This window comes from Dicentrarchus labrax, unplaced genomic scaffold (genome assembly GCF_905237075.1).
Source record: "Dicentrarchus labrax unplaced genomic scaffold, dlabrax2021, whole genome shotgun sequence".
In the NCBI taxonomy this organism is placed as follows: domain Eukaryota; kingdom Metazoa; phylum Chordata; class Actinopteri; family Moronidae; genus Dicentrarchus; species Dicentrarchus labrax.
In genome coordinates, this window is record NW_026136710.1 from 2841760 (window position 1) to 2862816 (window position 21057).

At 39.3% G+C, this 21057-nt stretch overlaps 1 protein-coding gene across 2 annotated transcripts; it reads right to left on the minus strand.

The window, feature by feature from the left end:
- Positions 1–199: 199 nt before the first annotated feature.
- ptpn11a (protein tyrosine phosphatase non-receptor type 11a) lies at positions 200–16939 on the minus strand. Of its 2 annotated transcripts, XM_051411800.1 has the most exons (16): positions 16733–16939; positions 15140–15262; positions 12585–12779; positions 10576–10768; positions 8970–9089; positions 8771–8884; positions 8528–8624; positions 7944–8041; positions 7582–7740; positions 6801–6932; positions 5723–5877; positions 5550–5617; positions 4557–4708; positions 4352–4470; positions 4108–4213; positions 200–3529 (listed from the first exon to the last, which is right to left on the minus strand). In XM_051411800.1, the coding sequence occupies exons 1-15, from the start codon at positions 16744–16746 to the stop codon at positions 4144–4146; spliced, it is 1809 nt and encodes a 602-aa protein (XP_051267760.1). In that variant the 5' UTR covers positions 16747–16939; the 3' UTR covers positions 200–3529; positions 4108–4143. The 2 variants fall into 2 exon arrangements, with proteins under 2 accessions (XP_051267760.1, XP_051267761.1); XM_051411801.1 differs by lacking the exon at positions 4108–4213.
- Between the last annotated feature and the right edge of the window lie 4118 nt (positions 16940–21057).

Here is a 21057-nt window from a genome sequence, read left to right on the forward strand (position 1 = left end):
TATTGGACCTCTAACAGATTCTTAGTGGCTGACATGTATTTCCTTTGTTCCACTTACAGGAGAATCAAGAAATTAATCTCTTAAATCAAAACACATAAACTGTACCCGTTTCCTTCCCCTGAACCAAGACATTGTCTCAGCATGTTTAAATGACGGCGACCCCTGTACAAATATGTAAATCACACACAAAAAGACAGTCTTAATGTGGCATGAGCTTGCCATTTATTGTTATTGAGGAAGTTAACATGGTTAACTGCATTGAAAGTCATACAATAAACCTCTGAAGCTTTGTGAGAGGTCCCTCCCTGTGTCACAGAGAGAAAGCTGTAGGAATATACATACAGTATATCTTATTGGCAAGTAGATATGTTTTTAGTAAGTACATTCTCCTCTACCAGGTACTCATGTACAATATACATGTTAAAAAATATAGTTTGTTTGCATTGCGATCACCGTTTTTTTTCCTTTTTTGTTCAGGATGAAATAATTCACATTTAAGTGTTACAGGTTCTTGAATGGCGGTGGAACTAAAGAGCACTGTTCTGTTGTCGTTGTCCTTTTTTTTTTTTTAATAGCTATCACATACACATAGGCATATGCATAGAAGGCACGTCTATGCATCTAAATTGCTTACATGATAAATGGAAAGCAGTTTTATCATCTGGGAAGAAGAAACAAAAACAAGAAAGTATCCAAGAACATATGGCTGATAGGCAGCCGCACTCTCACAGCACATACACACATCCACGCACACACACGCACACACACACACACACGCAGGACACGAAACACCACAAGCAAGCACTCCACGAAACATTAGACAAGTACAAACTCATCCGTTTGACGATAAAACTGCACACAGTACACCACACTACAGAAGATCTCATAACTCAGTCAGTGGATGGCGTTCACCCGGGAGGAGAAGAATCATTTCAAAAGAACACTTGCTGTGAAGCAGCAGCCGGGTGTTAAGAGTCCACCGGTGGGAGGAAGCAGCCCCCGAAGAAACACTGATTTCATGATTATTATTATTTTTATGTTACAGAAAAAGAAGCTGTTCAAATCCTGGATCAGTGGTTGTTGAGAACTGTCCCTCAAGGCAAAAAGAGGAGAGCCGCTTCTTCCTTTTTCTCCATTGAGAGATTCTGAGTCAGCGCTGTTACAGTAAGTTCAATCGCAAGACTGCAGTTTCTCAAGGCGCAGTGACGGCGAGCAAGTGTGCAGAAGCTGGGAAGGCTTGACAAAATGAAAATACTTTAGGCCACACGTTTGAAATGAGTGTTGTGGATTCTCACTTGAATGATCCAAAAGAAACATCTGACCCTAAATACTGCAGCTGATTGTGACGCTGAATGAGTAGTTTGACATTTTGGGGGGAAAAAATGCTCATTTGTTTTCTTGCTGAGAGTTAGATAAAAATATATATATATATATATATGGATTCCACATTCATGACTGTACGCTACATATAGAAGGCAGAGCTCGCAGATGATTAGCTTAGCTTAGCGTAAAGACTGGAAGCAGGGGGAAACAGCTAGCCTGGCTCTCTCAGAAGGGGGTAAAACCTTTGTTTGGACCACAACTTGTGACTGACAACATGTGCTATGTCGTGAGCTCTGGGGTTGCTAGTAGGTCGTAGGACCTTTGTACAGAGCTGTGCCCAATCTTTAAGCTATGCTAAGCTAATCAGCTGTTGACAGTGGCTTCATATTTTCACCCCAACTGACAACATATCAATGTGAAAAAGTTGTGGTTTTAAGGGTGGTTACATGCTGAAACTATTTCTTGGCCAGGAGCAGGGATTTGCTGGAGTCTTACTGACACCATTGGACGGAGCCAGGCTAACCGTTTCCACCTGTTTCCAGTCTTTATGCTAAGCTATGCTAATCAGCTACTGGCTGTAGCTTCATATTTAGCTTGCAGACATGAGCGTGGTTATTGATTTTCTACTCTTAACTCTTTGCAAGAGAGCGAATGCGTCAAAATTTCCCCAAAAATGTCAAAACATTCCTTTAAATCGTTTACTTTGATTAACAGAAACAGAAAGACAAGAAAATACTCTCCTATAGAAACCTGTATAGGTGTGTGTGTGTGTGTGTGTACATGTGAGTGTGTATAAACTACTGAATCCAGCTGACTATCACAAGGCCAATAATCTATAACCACAACAATGACTATCTATAGTGCCAAAGCTGAGAAAAGTGTGATTGCTTCTTAAAACAGTGACTCTTAAAATTAAGTACATGTGGTGCTCAAAATAGGCAATGGTACACAAAAAGGCATTTGTCTTAAAAAAAAAATAAGTGTGGAAAAAAAAGTAATATGCACTTTAAAAACAAAAAAAAAAAACAACTTAAAAAAACAAAGTTTTTTGGCAGCCGTGCGTCTGTGGCGATGCCTGCGACTGAGATACACAACAGACTCCCCTGAAATCTTAATACGTCATCAGACTGACTTTGACATAGAAGTGCAGGCATGAAAGGGAGGTGGAAATCAAACATGTGCCCCCTGCCCTCCCCTCCCTACCGCCCTCCCCTCCCCAGAAACTGCTCTCTTAAACCCCCCCAGATTAGATTATTTATAAATCCACCAGGTGAATCAAGGCTTCACTGTAACTGTTATGCTGCTAAATAAAAGTGCAGCAATAAGGGCATTCGGCTTGAGCTCAGGAATGGTTAACTAACAGACACCGTGTATCCCAACAAAAGCATATTAAACCCAACAAAGATTCACACCCCGAACAGCCGGAAGTTTAAGTTTCTTTTCGAGGCGGTTCTGGTGCAAAAAAAAAAAAAAAAAAAAAGGAATTCATGTTTAGTGGATTACAAATCAACAGTAAATATGGTAGTACACTACAATGCCAATAGTTCTTCATTCAAAAACATTACTCTATATAACACAGTGAAAACTAGACAATAATCACTGGAAATTTTGCCCCACTTTTGTCCACAAATAAGGTCTCGTCTCGCCCACTGCTTTAAAGGCTTCAACAGGCCAAAATAGAGACTTTTTAATTGGCTGAGAAATGTGGATAAAATCATTCGTGGTTTTGGCACACGCCTTTTTCAGAAAATCTCCTCACTTCCGCCTACAAACAATCTACATAATCTTCCTTTGGTTAATAAAAAAACAAAACAAAAAAACAGAAAAAAAAAAAGAGAGATGAGCAAAGGTTAGCTAGGTTTTTCCCTCTGAGGAGAGTTCTCGCTGTTTGCAGCCCTTGTTGGGGTGAGATTTTACAAAGGCTAAACCCAAACTGTGGTTTAATAGGGTTTAGTAGCATGTTAGGCTTCTCAAAAGGCTCTTCTGATGATCACAGTGGTTTAGAATTCAACTAGAGGGCGAATGTTCGTGTAAGATGAGCGAGATCAGGAGGACCCTGGTGTCTGGTCTCTCTCACGATTTGTGTGTGTGTGTGTGTGTGTGTGTGTGTGTGTGTGTGTGTTTTCTTTCCATTGTTCCATGACATTACGGTCAAGTCTCAGGCGTCAAGGTGTGGCTGGCGAAAAAACTGTCAGGTATCGAGATCCTGAAGGAGACATAAAAAAGGACGATACTTGTGGTTAAATGCGTAACTGCAGAGAGAGAACCAGGCCTTTACTCCATACAGGCTTATATTAGAGACTATTCCTACTGTTGTTAGCTGCTGTTTTAATTTTCTGTTAATCTTCATTCAACTCAACACTTCCTCCTTGTTTACATGTTGTCCGAACCAGTGTGTAGGATTTCTATGACTGTGTTTAGTGAAATGTGGTATAATTTAACGGTATCGTTCATGCTAACATTCATTCACTGAGAAGAGTCACAGCTAACTTTCCAGTTCTTTTTGTATGCATATGATTCAGGTTATACGTGTTTTAGTTAAGGCTCATCTGTGTGTCTTTTTTATGTGTCTTGTAGTTGCGTTTGTATGATTGTAAGAGTTAATTTATGTAATTAATCTGTAGCTCTTACAGTGTTTAAGAATACGGCAGAACATGAAAAACATCGCCGCTGTCTGGCAGTTTTTACTACACTCCGCCTCTAACTTTGCCCCACGAAGCTCAGATTTTAACTCGAACCCTGATAGTATTGTTTTCTATATGTGCAGCTTGTTATTTCATTTACCTGGAACTGATAGAGCACTGGGGTCAAAGGTGAATCTCATCTGTAGCTCTTCTGCTGTTGCATCAGGCCCACATTCTCATACACTCTGGAGCTGTCGTCCCTCATCCTGCCAACAACACACACACACACACACACACACACAATCACACACACACTTTCATGAGAAACTACTGCCTGGACTGTCTCAACAAGGTGATTTAAAATGTAAAACAGCCTCCAGCAGCAGCCCGAAGGTATTACTTACTCTGTGCAGGTGGGAGTAGGAATAGGAGTGCAAGGAGGCAAAGGGCTCTGCTCTCCCCCAGTCAGGTCAGACAAAGAGTACTTAATGTTGGTGTACTCGCGCCCTTTAATCTTACTTTTCTGCAGAGGAGAAAACAGAGGAAGGTTAAGAGGAGGGAGGAAAAAAAGCAGAAATGAGAACTTGAGGCGTTGTCTGCTGCGCACACCTGCTCCTCCTCTATGCGTCTCTGCAAGGTTTCTATGTAGTGCTGTACAGCCATATAGATGAATCTGTACTGCGCCTCAGTCTGCACCATCCCAGAGCGCTGAGAACGAACCATCTGGATGGTCTTTGGCACGTCGATGTCGCAGTCCACCCCTGCAAGAAGGAAAACAATATTTTACACTGAAGCATCCTTAGCATTGGTAACATAACCTTTGAAATAAACTCAGTGGATATTAGATCTTCAGATACGTGTGTGTGTGTGTGTGATCCTATTTACACTAAATCACTTCATGCTTCTAGGACAGATCGGATAGCAATCAGGTAGGGCACGGATTCTGAGAGAGTCTGTGGGAGCCTGTGAAGATTGATTCATAGATACGATTCATCCACGTGTTTGTGTACCTGCTCAACTAAACTGCTAAAGTGCATAAGTCACCAGTCTTGGTGTTTAGAGCTTCAGGTACTTTACCACCACTCTCTGGACTGGAGTGGAAACCAAGGAAAAACCAAGACAGATCAGGGCTCAACAACGAGGACTGCCTAATCGCCAGGGGCAAGTAAAATACCACGTTGGGCTAGTAAATCCAGCAACTCACTTTTCTGATTGAGCAAGTGGTAAAAAAAGAATTAAAACACCTTTTTTTCCCCCCGGAGGTAATAAAGACAACATTTATAATCAAAGTTTGAGAACGAGGCGGATAAAACAGGGCTTTTCAAAAGATACGTCACGTTTCTGAAAAACTTTAGACTCTATTGTTATTTGATAACCACAAATAAATCAAACTATTTGTATAGGGACAAGTTAAAATGTCAAGTCTGACCCACTTTTGCAACTGGGAAAATGAAATAAAAAACCCATTAACATTGAATCCTGTCGACTGTACTCCGATGTGGCCAACAAAAACACTAAATGTGGCTAAATGTAAACAAAAGTGTGTTAAATCTCATGTGTATTTAAATGTAAATGGGACCCGTGTGCACCATGCAGGCTCACCTTTTTCTCTGATCACATCTATCAGGATGTCAATCACTATAAACGTTCCTGTCCGTCCGATCCCAGCACTGAAGAACATGAGAGAGAGTGTTTGAGTTAACGTGTTAATGCTCACTTCCGCTGTTACTGTCGGGTTTATGGCTCGTTCACTGAAGGGTTTGACTCGTGCGTACCTGCAGTGTACCGCTATAGGTCCAGCATCCAGTATGCTCTCCTGTTTCAGGTTGACCTCCTCTAAGAAGTCGAGTACACCTCCCGGGTCAGTGGGGACTCCGTGGTCCGGCCAGGCCCTGAAGTGGTACTGCCAAACTGTGCGTTCTGTGTTGCCCTGAAAACACGCAAGTGAAGAACAACTTTGAACATACAGTGAGTAACCAGAGAGCTTCAGTTTAATTACATGACTACTGAGAGATAAGGCTGGTGTTAGTCTAGATTTTTGTTTAAACCAACTAACACAGTGTTAGTCCGTCTCTCAGTGCTTTCCAACTTCTGTTCATTCTATACAACCCACTGGTTCCTACTGACGACATCTTTAAAAAAAGGTCTTTAATATTTATTTTCATTTTTCAAAGGGCTAAATAGGTTTTGTAGTTTTTAGCTCACTCAAACAGGAATAAACACTTGCATTTGTGTGCGATTCTTTTCTGTAGAAATACACATTTGAAGCTCTAGTGAGTGTTTGGGGAAGCAGGACGCTGTATAACGTTGTGTAACACCAATAAAAATATAGAATATTAGCAGACTATTCCTTTAATTTAACAGCTTTTAAATTTACAGTTATTGTTATGTAATTCTGTGAAGTTGGATTTTTCTCAAATCCATACAGTGAAATGCTGATAAATAATTATTTCATTTCGTCTGTCATCTGAACAGATGAAAAGTAGAATTTTTCTGTTGGTATAAAACAGCAAAGTTTAAAGTCAATTGAAAAACTCAGAACAACCTTCACTTGAAAATTCAGCATTTAAAAACAGATCTATTTTGGGGAGCATGTGCAGCAGCAATCATGGACAACATGCATCTTATGTTAATTCAAATGTACACTTCAAACGCCCACTAGTGCCATCTAATGAAAACTGCATCTACGGTATATAGAACTGGAATTTCCTTTTTTTTAATTCTACAAACTGACAAGCAGATATGAATTACACCACCTATTTAAAATTATATTTCCTCCAATGGTCTGACATAACTCTTAAAACAACAAGAAATCAATTAAAACATTTATGAGCCTCCACAAACACAACTTACCTGCCCGACTTTGGACAGTTTGAGTTCTCTTAAGATGTAGTCGTGTGCAGCCGTCTCTCTGACATTGCGAACGCGCATCGCTCCGTACTCCTTCAGAGCCGACATGTCCGGCCAGTACTTCACACACTTACTCTGCAGAGACACAATAACACTCACTATGTAGGTCAATGCTATCAAGTATCAGACGAAGAAAATCAATCTAGTTTAGTTTGTCCGAATTAGGACAGTTCTAGTTATTTCACTTTATATTTCTGTCTTAATGTTTCTGTCCTTGTTTCTCTCTCAGCCAGGTGTCCAAAGGTCAAATCAAATCTGGTCAAACCACACCTTCACAGTCCTGATGAGTGTTTGAGTGTTAAATTCAATATAATAACTGTAATTGTTAGTCAGTAAGTCATTAACATTTAATGTTATAGAGAAATACTTTTGATTTGAAAGCAAAAATGCCTAAAATTCTCTGGTTCCAGCTTCTTCTAATGTGATTATTTCCTTGTTTTCTTTGTCTTCTATGATTATAAACTCATTATCTTTAGCTTTTAAACAAGAACTTTGAAGACATCACCTTGGCTCTGGAAGACTGTGATGGGTATTTTTCTTACAAATCAAACCCTGATTTTATTAATAAATTGTACCTGCATTGAAATGTATTGGTGCAACAATGTTCCACAGTCTGTGCTTTGTTATTTAACTTCAGGAATAAGAAAAGTTCTACCACAAAACTACAAAAATGTTTTAAAAAAACAGTCCGATTGGTTTCCGGGTGAACTGAACTTTTGCTCACCTTTCCTCTCTCCACCTCTTTGGTGGTCATAACAATGACTCGAGAGTTCTCCTGAAACACCATCCTCCAGAAGTCACTGATGGTGTTCTGCAGACAGCCCTGAGTGGCGATGTAGCTCTTCTTCACCTTGGTACTGTTACACTTAGAGTCCAGCTCCGGCTGCACACACACAGACACACATCACAGGTCGGGGTGAATACTCAAAATGAGCAGAAATACAGCACATGGAGTCAAAACAAGAGCACAGAATGACCAGTACAACATCTTATACATATGATCAAGTACAGAATAAATGATGTGTGAGTGTGTGAGTGTGTGTGTGTATTTGTGTTTGTGTGTCCCTGAGGATGAAGGGAGTTTACCATGACAGCAGATACTACCATGATGATATTGGCGTTGATGTAGTCAGAGCCTGGCTCATTAGGGTCCCTGTCATTCAGCACCACACGAGTGTGGTCGACTGGAAACAGAAACAAAAACAGTTAAAATCCCATCATGTGAAGGCTGATAACTTAAATTTAAATCCAGCATAAGTTTGGCTATTTGGGGAAATACCTTTACTTGCTTTCTTATAGAGATTTATACTAGAACTTTGATACCATTCTCACGTTTGTCCATTAAATATAATGTTCTAACCAGGAGCCGGTTAGCCTAGCTTAGCACAAAGACTGTAAACGGGGAGAACCGGTCCAACAATAACTTAATCTGCCCACCAGCATCTCTAAAGCTCAATTATCAACAGCTCTAGCTTGTTTAATCCGTACATCCGTGTAGGATTTAGTGGCATCTAGCGGTGTAGCTGTAGTGATTATACACTAATGAAAACATGAATATTATATTCCATTAATGCCAATAGATCCTCCTAAATGTTACACACTGGACCTTTAATGTGCTAAAAGCCTGCACTGTTCAGCTGAGAGGTGAAAGAGCAGTCAGGGTTTCTTACAAGGCAGAATGTTCTTGTATCTGTTCTTGTTTTTGTTCTCTGCTCTCTGGCCTTCTTTGCGGCTGTAGAGCAGCTTGCACTCTTGTTGCTGCAAAGTCTGGAAGGAGGAAAACAAAAACAAAAAAAACAAAAAGAGAGAAGGGAGTCAAATCTAAACATGCTATTTCCGACCAACAATGCATGATAAAGAATTCACACACACACACACACACACACTTTGACAACAACAACAGAACCACTCACCTCAAATTCTTCCCAGAAGCCCTGTTTGACCTTGTCTGTGGCTTCCGCTAGTTTGCTCAGCTCCCGAACGCGACTTTCAATCTCTGCAGCGTTAATACGAGTAGTGTTCAGGGGCTGGGGAGGAGAAAAGCACAGAAATTACAATTAGGAAACGCTGCCTGACGGTAAAAGTGAATATTTGTGGGGGGGGGGGAGGTACCTGTTTGAGCTGGAGCACAGTGCCCAGAGTCTCCACCATGGGGTTCTTTTTGTAGTGCTCTACCAAGTCGGTGAGGGAGTCAAACTTCTCCCCTCCACCCACGTCGTACTTCAGGTCATGCTAAAGAAGAAGCCAGAGCTACATTGAGTTCGACAGACCAGACTCAATGTCAAGAGACAATCACAACGCTTACACAAGAAACCAGGTGACAAGAGAAACCGTGTTCACAGGAAACCAGACGACGTGTTTACATTACAGCCACTGTAGCAGCCTGGTGACAGCGAATCCACCAATACTCACAATAGATCTACTTATAATAATGTGAATTTTATAAATGTGTAAATGTTCAGTGCTTGCAGGTCTCTTCCATTATGGGAACTTAATGACCTGTGACTTACAGTGTAGCCACTACCACAGGTTCTGCTTTTGTTTCCACTGTAGTCCGCGTTGGGGACGACTTCCTGGAACTAAATTCAGGCGTTTAGGCTCAGGAGGTCATACTTAATCCTCTTAAATAGAAAGCTGTAAACTGTAAACTGTAGATTGTTTGCACAGCGTGGGGAAGTACGCTACTATTTTTAATTCTTTTTCTTTGTTTTTTCTCTTGAAAGAAAAAACAAATGTTAAAAAACTGATTTTCCCGGTTTCTTTCCTCGTCTTGTGGTTGAGGAGCGAATCGAGCAGAGGGCTGGTTTGACGGTTCAGAACGGAGAGCGAGCGGGACCGCCAGCTGCTAACACCTCCTTCGGGGCAGCCACCTGTCTTCAGAGACACAGCTGGTCTGGTGCCAGTCTGTCCACCACCTCCTCCTCCCTTCCATTACTTTAATCATACTGACGTTTATCATGTAAACATGAAAGAAAATCAATAATAGCCGCACTTATTCCACCGTTGTCTGTCCCACAATTGCCCTCGTCTACCAAACGGTGCGCGAAAATGAAACCTTTTCAGTTCGTAAAACGCAGCGGAAGCACGAAGAAGAACCTCGAACCAAAGCCTTACAGGTTCACAGAGGTTCAGGTTATGAGAAGCACCAGCTCAGGTTTAGTTAAACTTTAAGTGGAATCACTACATTGTGTGTAAAGATCTCTCCTCTCGCCCTCTTTGTCATGTGCACACTCGCCAAGAAAACAATCCTGGATTATACCTGATATCTGTGTGCAATCAGTCTGCATAAATAATCTAGTGCAGATAGTAAATGTGGAATGTACAACAGCCAGACTGAATAACGCTCAACCTGCTGCAGCTGAGGCCTGACATTCCTTGCTGCAACATCCGCATAAGAGGGCAACTATCTTAATAGACAGTTCTGGTACTGAAACAAGGCACCCGACACCTGTATTGTGATTCGGTCCGGTAGAACCCGATCGTACAGAAACCAGTGCCTCATGACGCTTCCTGAAGGATTAGATCTTTACATCTACGTTGTCTGTTGCCCCTCTGTTTGTGTTGTTATATGTTTTCTTGCTGTTACATTAAAAAAAAACTTTATTTTTTTAAACCTCTACACACACACACACACACACACACACACACACACGTTTACCAGTAACACTTCTATATATATTCTGATGAAGAGGATGTGTGTAATGAGGGGCGTGTTCACCTGGCAGCGGATCATGACGTGAGTGACTTTGGGTTTGCTGTCACTGCTGTCCGTCTTGTCGTCTCCCGTACGGACGGACAGAACGAAATCCCCCGGGTGGCTCTGGCTCTCCCTCACCAGGAAGCTGCCGTTCTTGCCTTTCTCCGTCAGCAGCTTCTCCGCCTCCCTGCCCGACAAGTGCCCGTGGAACCATCTGGTGAAAGAGACGGTGAAATGCTGTTCGCTTGGACCGGACTCACTAAAGAGCACTTCACATAATGAAACACTGGCTTCCAGCGGAGAGCGGGATGAACTTTAATGGCTCTCTGTTTACATGTAGTCGGGGAGGATGTTCATTGTTTACAAGCATGGTTAATGACATTATATTAACCCCAAAGCAACTGCTTGTTTATTGTTTGAGATTATTGTAAAATGCTTTGATTTCGCTTTGGAGTGTAACTATAAAATCTGACTTTAATTCTGCATGTGAATTCCTCGGAGAAGAGCTCATCGGTCCTCTGTGCGCAGCTGGTTTTAACACCAAGATGTAGCTGCAAGAAAGTTTTGCTGTGAGTTGCATCAGCCTCCTCGCTGCTCACACTGTGTGTCTGATGGTGAGAGTCAGCCGAGGTAATATTTCGGTAACATTAAAGGTTGTTTTGTTTTCACGCTTTAATAGTAAAACGCCCCAGATACGTCTAATCCTCAGGTAGCAGCGGCAGCACAAAACTCAAGCTAAAAGCACAAAATCCTTTTATTGTAGCATGACAGCTAACAACAAAGCAACAACAGTCCTTTATGGAGGATGAGCTGAAACAATTAGTCTAACAAACGATTAGTCAATGAACAGAAACTTGATCGGCAACCATTCTGATAACTGATAATCACTTTTTTTTTAAGCCTAAACATTCTCCGGTTCCAGTTTCTGATACGATAATAAACTGAATATCTTTGGATTTTTGGACTGTTAGTTGGACAAAACGAGCTATCTGAAGATAAATTACAGACCGAACAATTAATCTGCGGATTAATCTATTATGAAAAGCCTTATTTGGAACAAATGTGCCGCCTTATTTCAACCTGCCTCGACACCAAATAGCAGAAAACGTTTTCAATACACAATCAATGTGTTTGAGATACTGTAGAGGACATAGTGTTTCTCTTTCTCTGTTTGTCTCTACTTTTCTCTTTTTTTTAAATTCCAGATGTGCTGATCCGATCAATTTCCCCGAAGTGAACTACTGCAATACTTCCTGATGCATCACACGTGAACACATCAATTTCCTCACTCATTTAATATGATTTTTTGCTGATTCCTGGTTTTACTTGAATTTACCGTTTCTTTGAATTGTCTTTTATTTCCTGTATTTCTTCTGTTTTCATCAGTTTTCTTCTTTCATCTGGTTGAATTTTTTATTTAAAAACTGATGATTTTATAGCTTGTGTTTTATTTTAGTTTTTTTGTGAAGCACTTTGTAACATGCTCTATAAATAAAGATTATTATTATGAGCTGTGTCATGTAGTACCACTGCTCAGTTTCCCTGAAGATGAATAAACCTAATTTTATATATTATATATATATATATATATATATATATATCACAAAAATGTAATAATTTCTTCTGACTTTAGTCGGGGTGAACTTTCTTTACTCGTGCATATTATTTTTCATAGATAACAGAGCAGCTGGCAGTAAAATTTGTACGTGCTCTATCCGGAGAAAATTAAATGTGGATAAATGTTATGGGAACATGGTTTGGGTCGATAACCACTACACATTCAGTTCCTCTTTTTCAGGAAGAAAAACTACATTTTCACAATAAGTCTGGTTGAGGATATGTAGCATATTTGGTTGGGAAACTTTTTTTTTTTTGCCTTCAACAAAAGGATCCTTAACACTGGTTACTCAATTTGTCTGATAGCAACTTCTCTCCTTGTTACACACCATAAAAAATCTGCAATCCACTTTATATTAAAGCACTCAGAAAATATGGAAATTCAAGCACCGAAACATAACATCACCACTAACCTCTCTGAGGTGGGGTCCGCACAGTTGAGTGGATACTTGAGCTCAATAACATCTCCGTTTTTCTCTTTCAGCTGCCCATGATGCTCCATGTAATACTGCACCAGTTCTGCCAGAGTGGCAAACTTCTCCCCTCCATAAAGGTCATAGTAGTCTCCTGTGTTCTGGATCTTAATATGGGTGACGGCTCCATTTCGCCTGCAGGAAAACATACAAATAAAAAAGCACAAACATTTAGAGAAATGTTGCCATCAGGGAGAAAGAACATCAGCAGCAAGGAAACAAACCAAAAGGAAGAGTATGTGCCTTGCAATTAAATGTAAAGTATCTTTCTCACCTAATCTCACATAAGCAGTCAGCATGGCACCGGATTAGCTGTTAAAGTTTCGTGTGTATTTAGTTAAATGGATGAAACTCTCAAAGATACAGCCGTGCTGCAGACTCATAATGTGTCCATATTTTGACAGAAAATGACTAAAAATATCTGTGCGAGCTGGTCCAAACTGAGGCTTTATAATTTCATCTAGAGATTAAACAATTAGTTGATGAATAGATTAGTTGATCGAGATTATCTGCAACTAATTTAATAATTAAATTGTCTGTTTTCAAGCAAAAATCAACAAACAAAACATTTACACATCTTCAACTTCTCAAATGTGAGGAAACTGAATATCTGTTAAGTTAAATGACATTGCTGCAACCATTAAATATATTTTCTAGATTAATTGATTGACTGTTTCTTCTATAAAATGGTCCAGTATGCAACTTCTACAAGTGTGATGTAGAAACTTGAAGCCACAGACACTGAGAATGGACTTTACAGTGAAGAGACATCTTGTGATGGATGGATGTGATAGATTCTGGGGTCTTTTTAGGGATTTTAATGTGGAAATTAAATATGTCTGGAGGGGATCTGTAATATGATATAAAACAGAGAAGAGAAAAACAGCATTTTCTGCCATTTTTACATGAAAAATAACAAATTTTTCTGCCACTCGACTAACCAATTACTTGTCTAATCGTCGCAGCTCTAAATGACATATTACAGATCAGCAATTAATCAAGAAAATAATCAGAAAATTAACTGAAACTGAAAAACAATCCTTAGTTGCAGCCGGAAATTGCATCATTATTGTGTGTTTGTTCTGATGCAGAGTTCATGTATTGTGATTGAAATGAGCAAAGTTATAAGTAGACACAAAGTCACACGCACCACGAACAACACGGTTACCATCTGCTATTTGCAAGAGGTGAGAGACACACACACACACAAAAAAAAAAAAAACTGTGAGAAGGCAAAGCGATGACACTGGGATTCAACATTGGCTTAACATTGTGTGACACAAACCAGATAGACAGCACGAACTGTGTTGAGTCATCGTAGGAGACCACCATTATATCGAAAAAAAAAACAGAAAAAGGAGAACTTGTGGCAGATCTGAAGCTCGGTAGCAAGAAACTTTTGAATGACTTATGGTTAAGTCTGGCAGAATGTGCACAGAAAGAGAGACAGACGTGTGCCGGTTTGAACCAGCAGGGACCAGTCTCCTCTTGTGGAAATGTCTCCGTTTCCACAAGAGGAGCATGACTTGTTTTGTTTCCATAGGAAGTAAATATGGTGTGAGATGAGAGACTGTAACGGCTAAAATATGAGACTGTTACAAAAATAACATCGGCTACATCAGCTAAACCGAGTTAATGATACTTCATCTGAAAAATTTATGACTCGACAGGCTCTGAGATAAAAACCACAAACTTTTTCTTATTAGTTAAAGTTGGTCTTCCTTCTTCGGATAAAGCTGGATTCCCACCATCACTCGACACAGCTCGTGCTTTAAGACGGAGCTTTAAGTGTGTTTTATTGTAGCTTTCATTAATAGTGTGAATATTACAGCACAGTTAAAGCTGCATTCATTGATTTTTAAGGCCCCTCGGAGACAGATGAACAAGCTGAAAACACCTCACATCAGCTCATAAAGTTCTCATCCCAAATGTACGAGCAAACATTATCACTCATTTGGAGTCGTGTTTGTGTCCAACATTTATTTATTCTCATCTTCACCAACTCCTGAGTGAAATATCTGGCTCTTTATCTTCACCAGCTAGTTGCTAACTATGTGTTAGTTTAGTCCTGAGCAGAAGGGTTTGACTACATATACTCTATCTCTATACCTTTTTTTGTTTGTGGTACATTTAGGATCATGAATCCCATCCTCTAAAACCCTTTAAATGTTATAATTTCTACTCGTTGATTGCTATTCTATCTAAAATCTATAAAGCCCCATTCAGAAAGACTATTAAATAAACTAAAATGACTCTTTTTTTTACCAATAAAACCCACTAAATAACAGCCTCTAATGAAAGCCTTTCACACTTGTGCACCAACAGAAGTGGAGGCAACAAGAATACTTTCAAAATAAGAGAAAATATAAAAAAAAAACATGAAGCAAACCCTCTGAAACAGACTCAGCAGACTGTTTATTTAATAGTTTCCAGCATCATACAGTATCCTGTTGTGCGTGTCGCATTGTACGCTCATTGGGGTTGCCATCACTTACCGTACAGAGAGGGTGAAGTCTCCTGGATTACTCTTACTGGGCCGGGCTAAAAAGCTCCCATCCACTCCTCGGGTCAGCAGGAGGTTTTCAGCCTCCACACCAGTGATGTTGGGGTGAAACCACCTGAAAGAGGAGATAAACAATGATTGGCCTCAGTCCAAAATAGCTTTTATATATAGCGTTTTACCATATAGTGCACTGTATTTACTTTCCACTGCTTCAGCTGAGTGTCTGCATCCTCAAAAATACTGATAATGCAACTAAAAACCAGTGTGCAAAACTACAACTGCACCATAACGGCACTATTATTCTTATTATTGTGTGTTTAACAACTTGAAATACAGCCTTTTACATTCATATAAATCAAAATAAAACCAATATTTAGAAGAAGTTTAGGAACTGCACCGTCGACAAAGATTAATCATCCACTTTACTGCCTGTTAAATCTAAATCCTTGATGTAATTAATGAAGGGACTCCTTCTCAAATACCTGCTGTTTATCCTTAAAACATGCACGTTATTATTTCTAATGGAACGATTGATAACAACAAGTCTATAAATGCTCGTTCGTTTTTACTGTGATTCTCCGGGTAACAAACACAACAGAAAAAAAAGCTTAGCATCCAGTAAAGTTCTGTAAAAATCAATAATATTGTCTTTTATTGTCATTTTTATCATTATATTCTATTTCCTCAGATTTTATCTTTGCACTTTACAAATATTTTTACACGTCCCGGTCAGTTATTTGCACATTCCTGCACAGCTCTTCACTCGTTTATCTTAGTATCCAACCATACTGTACATATTCTCTCTCTCTTTATACACATTTGTATGATCTTCCTTTTATTGTCTCTATCTTTAGTTTAACTGCAGGGCTGCACAATCGGCATTATAATGAAAGTACTGTAGTGCTGCACGTCTCCAGATTTAATGAAAACATCCTCGTGATCTGAAGAGTTTTTAAACGTGTGATGCACAGATAACCGCAATATGAGGTGTGTTTTTGTTTTTTGTTTTTTTAATGTCATGCACCAACTCACCAAAGGCAATAAACCTGCTTCTGACCTTTAAACCTACCTTCATTTAAAATTAAATAAACTTACACTCAAACTGAATGAAAGTGTGACTGACTGATTTCTGGTCTCTTTAACTCATCAGAATTCCTGTTTACCTACTTTTCCCCCTTTTAATTTGTGCTTTGTTTACCCAGCACTGTCTGTCTGTCTGCCTGTCTGTCTGTCTGCCTGCCTGTCTGTCCCTCCACACAGCATCCCCTCCTCTGCTCTGTGCACACAGACACCTACAGCTGCTGTCTCACGTGTGAGGGTGTTAAACAAGCAGTTGAACACCTTCAGACCGGGGCTGTGTGCTAACTAAATGAAGCGAGCTCCTCCACTGCCCATCAGTCGTTGTTGTTGTTGTTGTTGTTGTTGTTGTTTACAGCTTGTTTACGGACACACCAACATCCACAAACAGCTGGTTAAAGTTAGCTCAGCTCAGCTAACATAAGCAGCAGACATTGTTTTCCAGACAGCTCCCCCCCCCCACCACCACCACCTCCTCCTCCTCCTCCTCCTCCTCTTCTTCTCTTACCTCCGAGATGTCATTTTTTTGTTTTTTTTTCCTCCTTCCTCACTTCCTCGCTGGCAGTTAGCAGTTAGCTTCAATTAGCTGGCGAACGTTCTCCGACCGTTTCCGCTTCGATCACCGGTTGAAGAGCTTCATCGGCTCACAGCCGCTGAGTACGGGCGGCGACGTCCGGGCACCGGGGCTCCGTGTTTGAGAGCGGGAGCGTTTTACCCCCCGAAAAAAGAAAAGTCTCTAGGCCTCGGCCCCGGAGACTGAACAGCGAGTCGATTATTGGACGTCACCAAACATGCGACAAAATAGAGGGGTGCGCGGATTTTTACACCCTGGGCGGCCGTTCTTCGCCGCCGCTTCGCCCCGCTTTCAATAAAGCCACAGAGCTCGGGCCGTCCGGCAAACAGTGTGACACAAATTAAAGAGTCCTATCACTTTCACTCCGCGCATGCTCATTTGACAGCTTGTTTTATGAGTACAGCGGCACAAGCGGTAAGCGGCGCGGAAAAACGTCTCCGGAGAGTTCGTAGAGGCTCATCGAAGGGTCCGCCGCTGCCGCTGCCGCTGCCGCGAAGGCGTCAAAGCGAAACATTCCGGAGTCCACCGCGCATGTCACATGATCACATCAACACAAAAAGTTGTGTTTTTTTTTTTGTTTTGTTTTTATTGCAAAACAAGAATTTAACAAACATTATATCTTCCGAGAAAAATAGAATCCAGATAACAATTTACATGTACAAGTACAAGACAAAAAAATTAAATAAATATAAGACAACAATGAAATATGAAAAATAAACAAATAGAATAACCAAATAAATTAAAAAGGTAAAAAAAAAACATCCATTTAATCTTTTGTCAGGCTTTTTGAAGACGCTTTGAAGGCTCCCCCACCGCCGCTGCCGCTGCCGCTGCCGCTACCGCTGCCGCAAGCGTCAAAGCGAAACATTCCGGAGTCCACCGCGCATGTCACATGATCAAACCATCACGTCAACACAAACAGTTGTGGGTTTTTTTTTTTATTGCAAAAACATGAATTTGACAAGCATTATAACTTCCAAGAACTCCAGATACAAGAAAAAGAAAAAAAATTATACTACAAAATAATAAAAAAATAAAAAAATACATCCATTTAATTCCAGTTTGTGGTCCAACCAAACGGACAAATATTCAAATAGAGAGTGGGTTTTCCTAGAGCTAATCCATTTCCATGAAAACAAGTAAAGCGACAACTCTCTGTCAAGAATGTTGTGAAACCAGGAGCGGTTTTCAGACATTTACATTTGTGTACAAAGTGTTTGGTAAAAGTCGGCTGGAGGAGGAGATAAGCCGGGAAAAGTACTTAAACTGAATTTTTATTGCTTTGTTAAATTTTATAGGATATTTGCTTTTCTGTCGAAACGATTTGGTTTCAGAATGAATCATTAAACCAGGAAATAAAACACCTATTAAAATGACCTCTTTCTGACTTAATCCCCCAGCACAAGTCATAAAGTTTTTAACCAGAGTCTGTTAGGGTGTTACCAATTGTTTAAACTGCTTACCCTACGTCATTAATGTAATTATTGTGACAGGCATACATGCAACTTACTAAATATGTCAGTTTTCATAATAAACTGAAACAATCTAAAGCAACAGTCTAAAGCAAGATAGATAGGAAGCACTATAAATGCATTAACAGATGAGCCTGGACTCACAGAAAGAGGCTGCAAATAAGCATTTTTCTTCTAAAAAAACAAACTTTTCAATCTCAGCTTGTCTTTAACTCAGGCGGCGGTGGGTGCCATGGATGTCAGGTTAGCTGCCACACTTTCTGAGCTTGTGACGTGCTGCTGTACCTGTGTGTCGCTGCCTGACAGCTGCCACAGTATATTAACTAATGCAAGGTGGCGCTCACATGTTTGCCTGCTGCAGGTATTCTTATAATGCTGTCAGGTTGCTCAGGTGGGGAATTACTATCAAGACGGTCAACAAAATGTGCTTTTAAGGTCAGGTTGAGCTCTTTCAGCTTTAAAGAAAGGGAGTAGGAAATACAAAATCAACAACAGGTAGTACGCTTTAAATAAAGATACTAAAAATATATAACTTTATAGAAATACAGGAGGAAATCTGAGGATTGATTTCATGCCATCGAGTGCAGCAAAGAACAAATGCTGTTTACTGACCACAGTTTATGGAGAAAAACAACACGGTCGAGGGTTGAGAGAGTGTTCAAGCTTTTCCTTTCTGATTGGACTTTGCATGTCACCCCCACAGCATGAGTTTCATCCAGGTGTTTCAGTATCCCTCCACAGCAAACACATGCATGTTTGAAGTATTGATAAAAGCTATCTGTGCAGGACAAATTCCCACCACATGCGTTTGTCTGACCGCTTTAGTTACTTCAAAGTGAAAAAGCATGTGTTAATTCTAAATGTTTGTGATAAACTGAATGATGAAGTGTTTCTTTATGGGTTGAGAAAGTTATCCTACTTCTTAAGCTAATAAAACAATTAAAAGAACTGTTTGATTAGCTGGAAAATGCGTCGTCACAAAGCTGCAAACAGGGCGGTTTTTCTGAGCTCATGAACAGTTTGACTTTTAGAAGATAGCGCTACAAACACATCTTATACAATATGATGCATTGCTGTGGAGTTAGAGTTAGTTAAAGAGCTCAACCTTCAACATCTACAGCAATAAAATGCAACATACACATTAATGCAGCATTAATATTAATACAAAAACATCAGATATAATAAGTGTGGGTGCTGTACCATGGAGTTTGGGGGAGCTCACTTGTTTTGAGGGGGAGGGGTTGCTGATAATAAACATTTGTAGCTGCAATCGTGTAGGCTCACTTAATATATATATATAATAATCAATTAATTAATCACATGCATATTGGCCAGAACTTTACTGTAAGAAATATGGTACTATTACAGTAAAAGGACATTAGTGCTAGTATTAGAGTTTTATTCCATATTTTACCGTATAAGAAATTTATTTGCCCATCAACAGAAGTAGTTTTACAGTCTATAATATAAATAAACTTTATTCCATATACATTTTACTGTCTTTGTGTAACAGTTTTTCACCGTAAAATCTACAGATATTTTTTACAGAAATACTTTTATGCACAATCCGGGATGATAAAGTTACAAAAAAACAAATAGAAATGCATAGTAAAATTAGTATATTGTCAATATTTTTGCATTTGTTTTCATTACAGTTGCTCAAGGTGCTCCGAAGACAATAAAAAATACAAATAATAATAATAGAGAACGTTAAAAGTATGTCTTATATTACAATATCTAAAACAATAGAAATAGAAAATAGAAAAATATATACATATGCACATGTACATGCATATAAATATATACACACACAGTCATAATATTACGAGAATAAAGTTGTAACATTACGAGAATAAAGTCATAATATTGCAAGAATGAATTTGTAACATTGCGAGAATAGAGTCATAATATTGCGAGAATAAATTCGTAACATTGCGAGAATAAAGTCGTAATATTGCGAGAAAAAGGTTGTTACATTGCGAGAAAGAAGTCGTAATATTGCGAGAATAAAGTTGTAACATTGCGAGAATAAAGTCATAATATTGCGAGAATTACGTTAAGTTGTAACATTACGAGAATAAAGTTGTAATATCACGAGAATAAATTCGTAACATTGCGAGAATAAAGTTGTAATATTGCGAGAATAAGGTTGTTACATTGCGAGAATAAAGTCGTAATATTGTGAGAATAAAGTTGTAACATTGCGAGAATAAAGTCGTAATATTGCGAGAATTAAGTTGTAACATTACGAGAATAAAGTTGTAATATCACAAGAATAAATTCGTAACATTGCGAGAATAAAGTCGTAATATTGCGAGAATAAAGTTGTAATATTGTGAGAATAAAGTCGTAACATTGCGAGAATAAAGTCGTAACATTGCGAGAATAAAGTCGTAATATTGCGAGAATAAAGTTGTAACATTACGAGAATAAAGTCATAATATTGCGAGAATAAATTTGTAACATCGCGAGAATAAAGTCATAATATTGCAAGAATGAATTCGTAACATTGCGAGAATAAAGTCATAATATTGCGAGAATAAATTCGTAACATTGCGAGAATAAAGTCGTAATATTGCGAGAATAAGGTTGTTACATTGCAAGAATAAAGTTGTAATATTGCGAGAATAAAGTTGTAACATTACGAGAATAAAGTCATAATATTGTGAGAATAAATTCGTAACATTGCGAGAACAAAGTCGTAATATTGTGAGAATAAATTTGTAAAATTGCGAGAACAAAGTCATAATATTACGAGAATAAAGTTGTAATTTTGTGAGAACTCTA

Coding starts and splice junctions, on each gene's coding strand:
- ptpn11a (XM_051411800.1), bottom strand. Junction 8,042..8,527: donor ATACAAGAACATTCTGCCTT/GTAAGAAACCCT, acceptor TTCTGTTTCCAG/TCGACCACACTCGTGTGGTG. Junction 4,471..4,556: donor GACGCATAGAGGAGGAGCAG/GTGTGCGCAGCA, acceptor TCTCCTCTGCAG/AAAAGTAAGATTAAAGGGCG.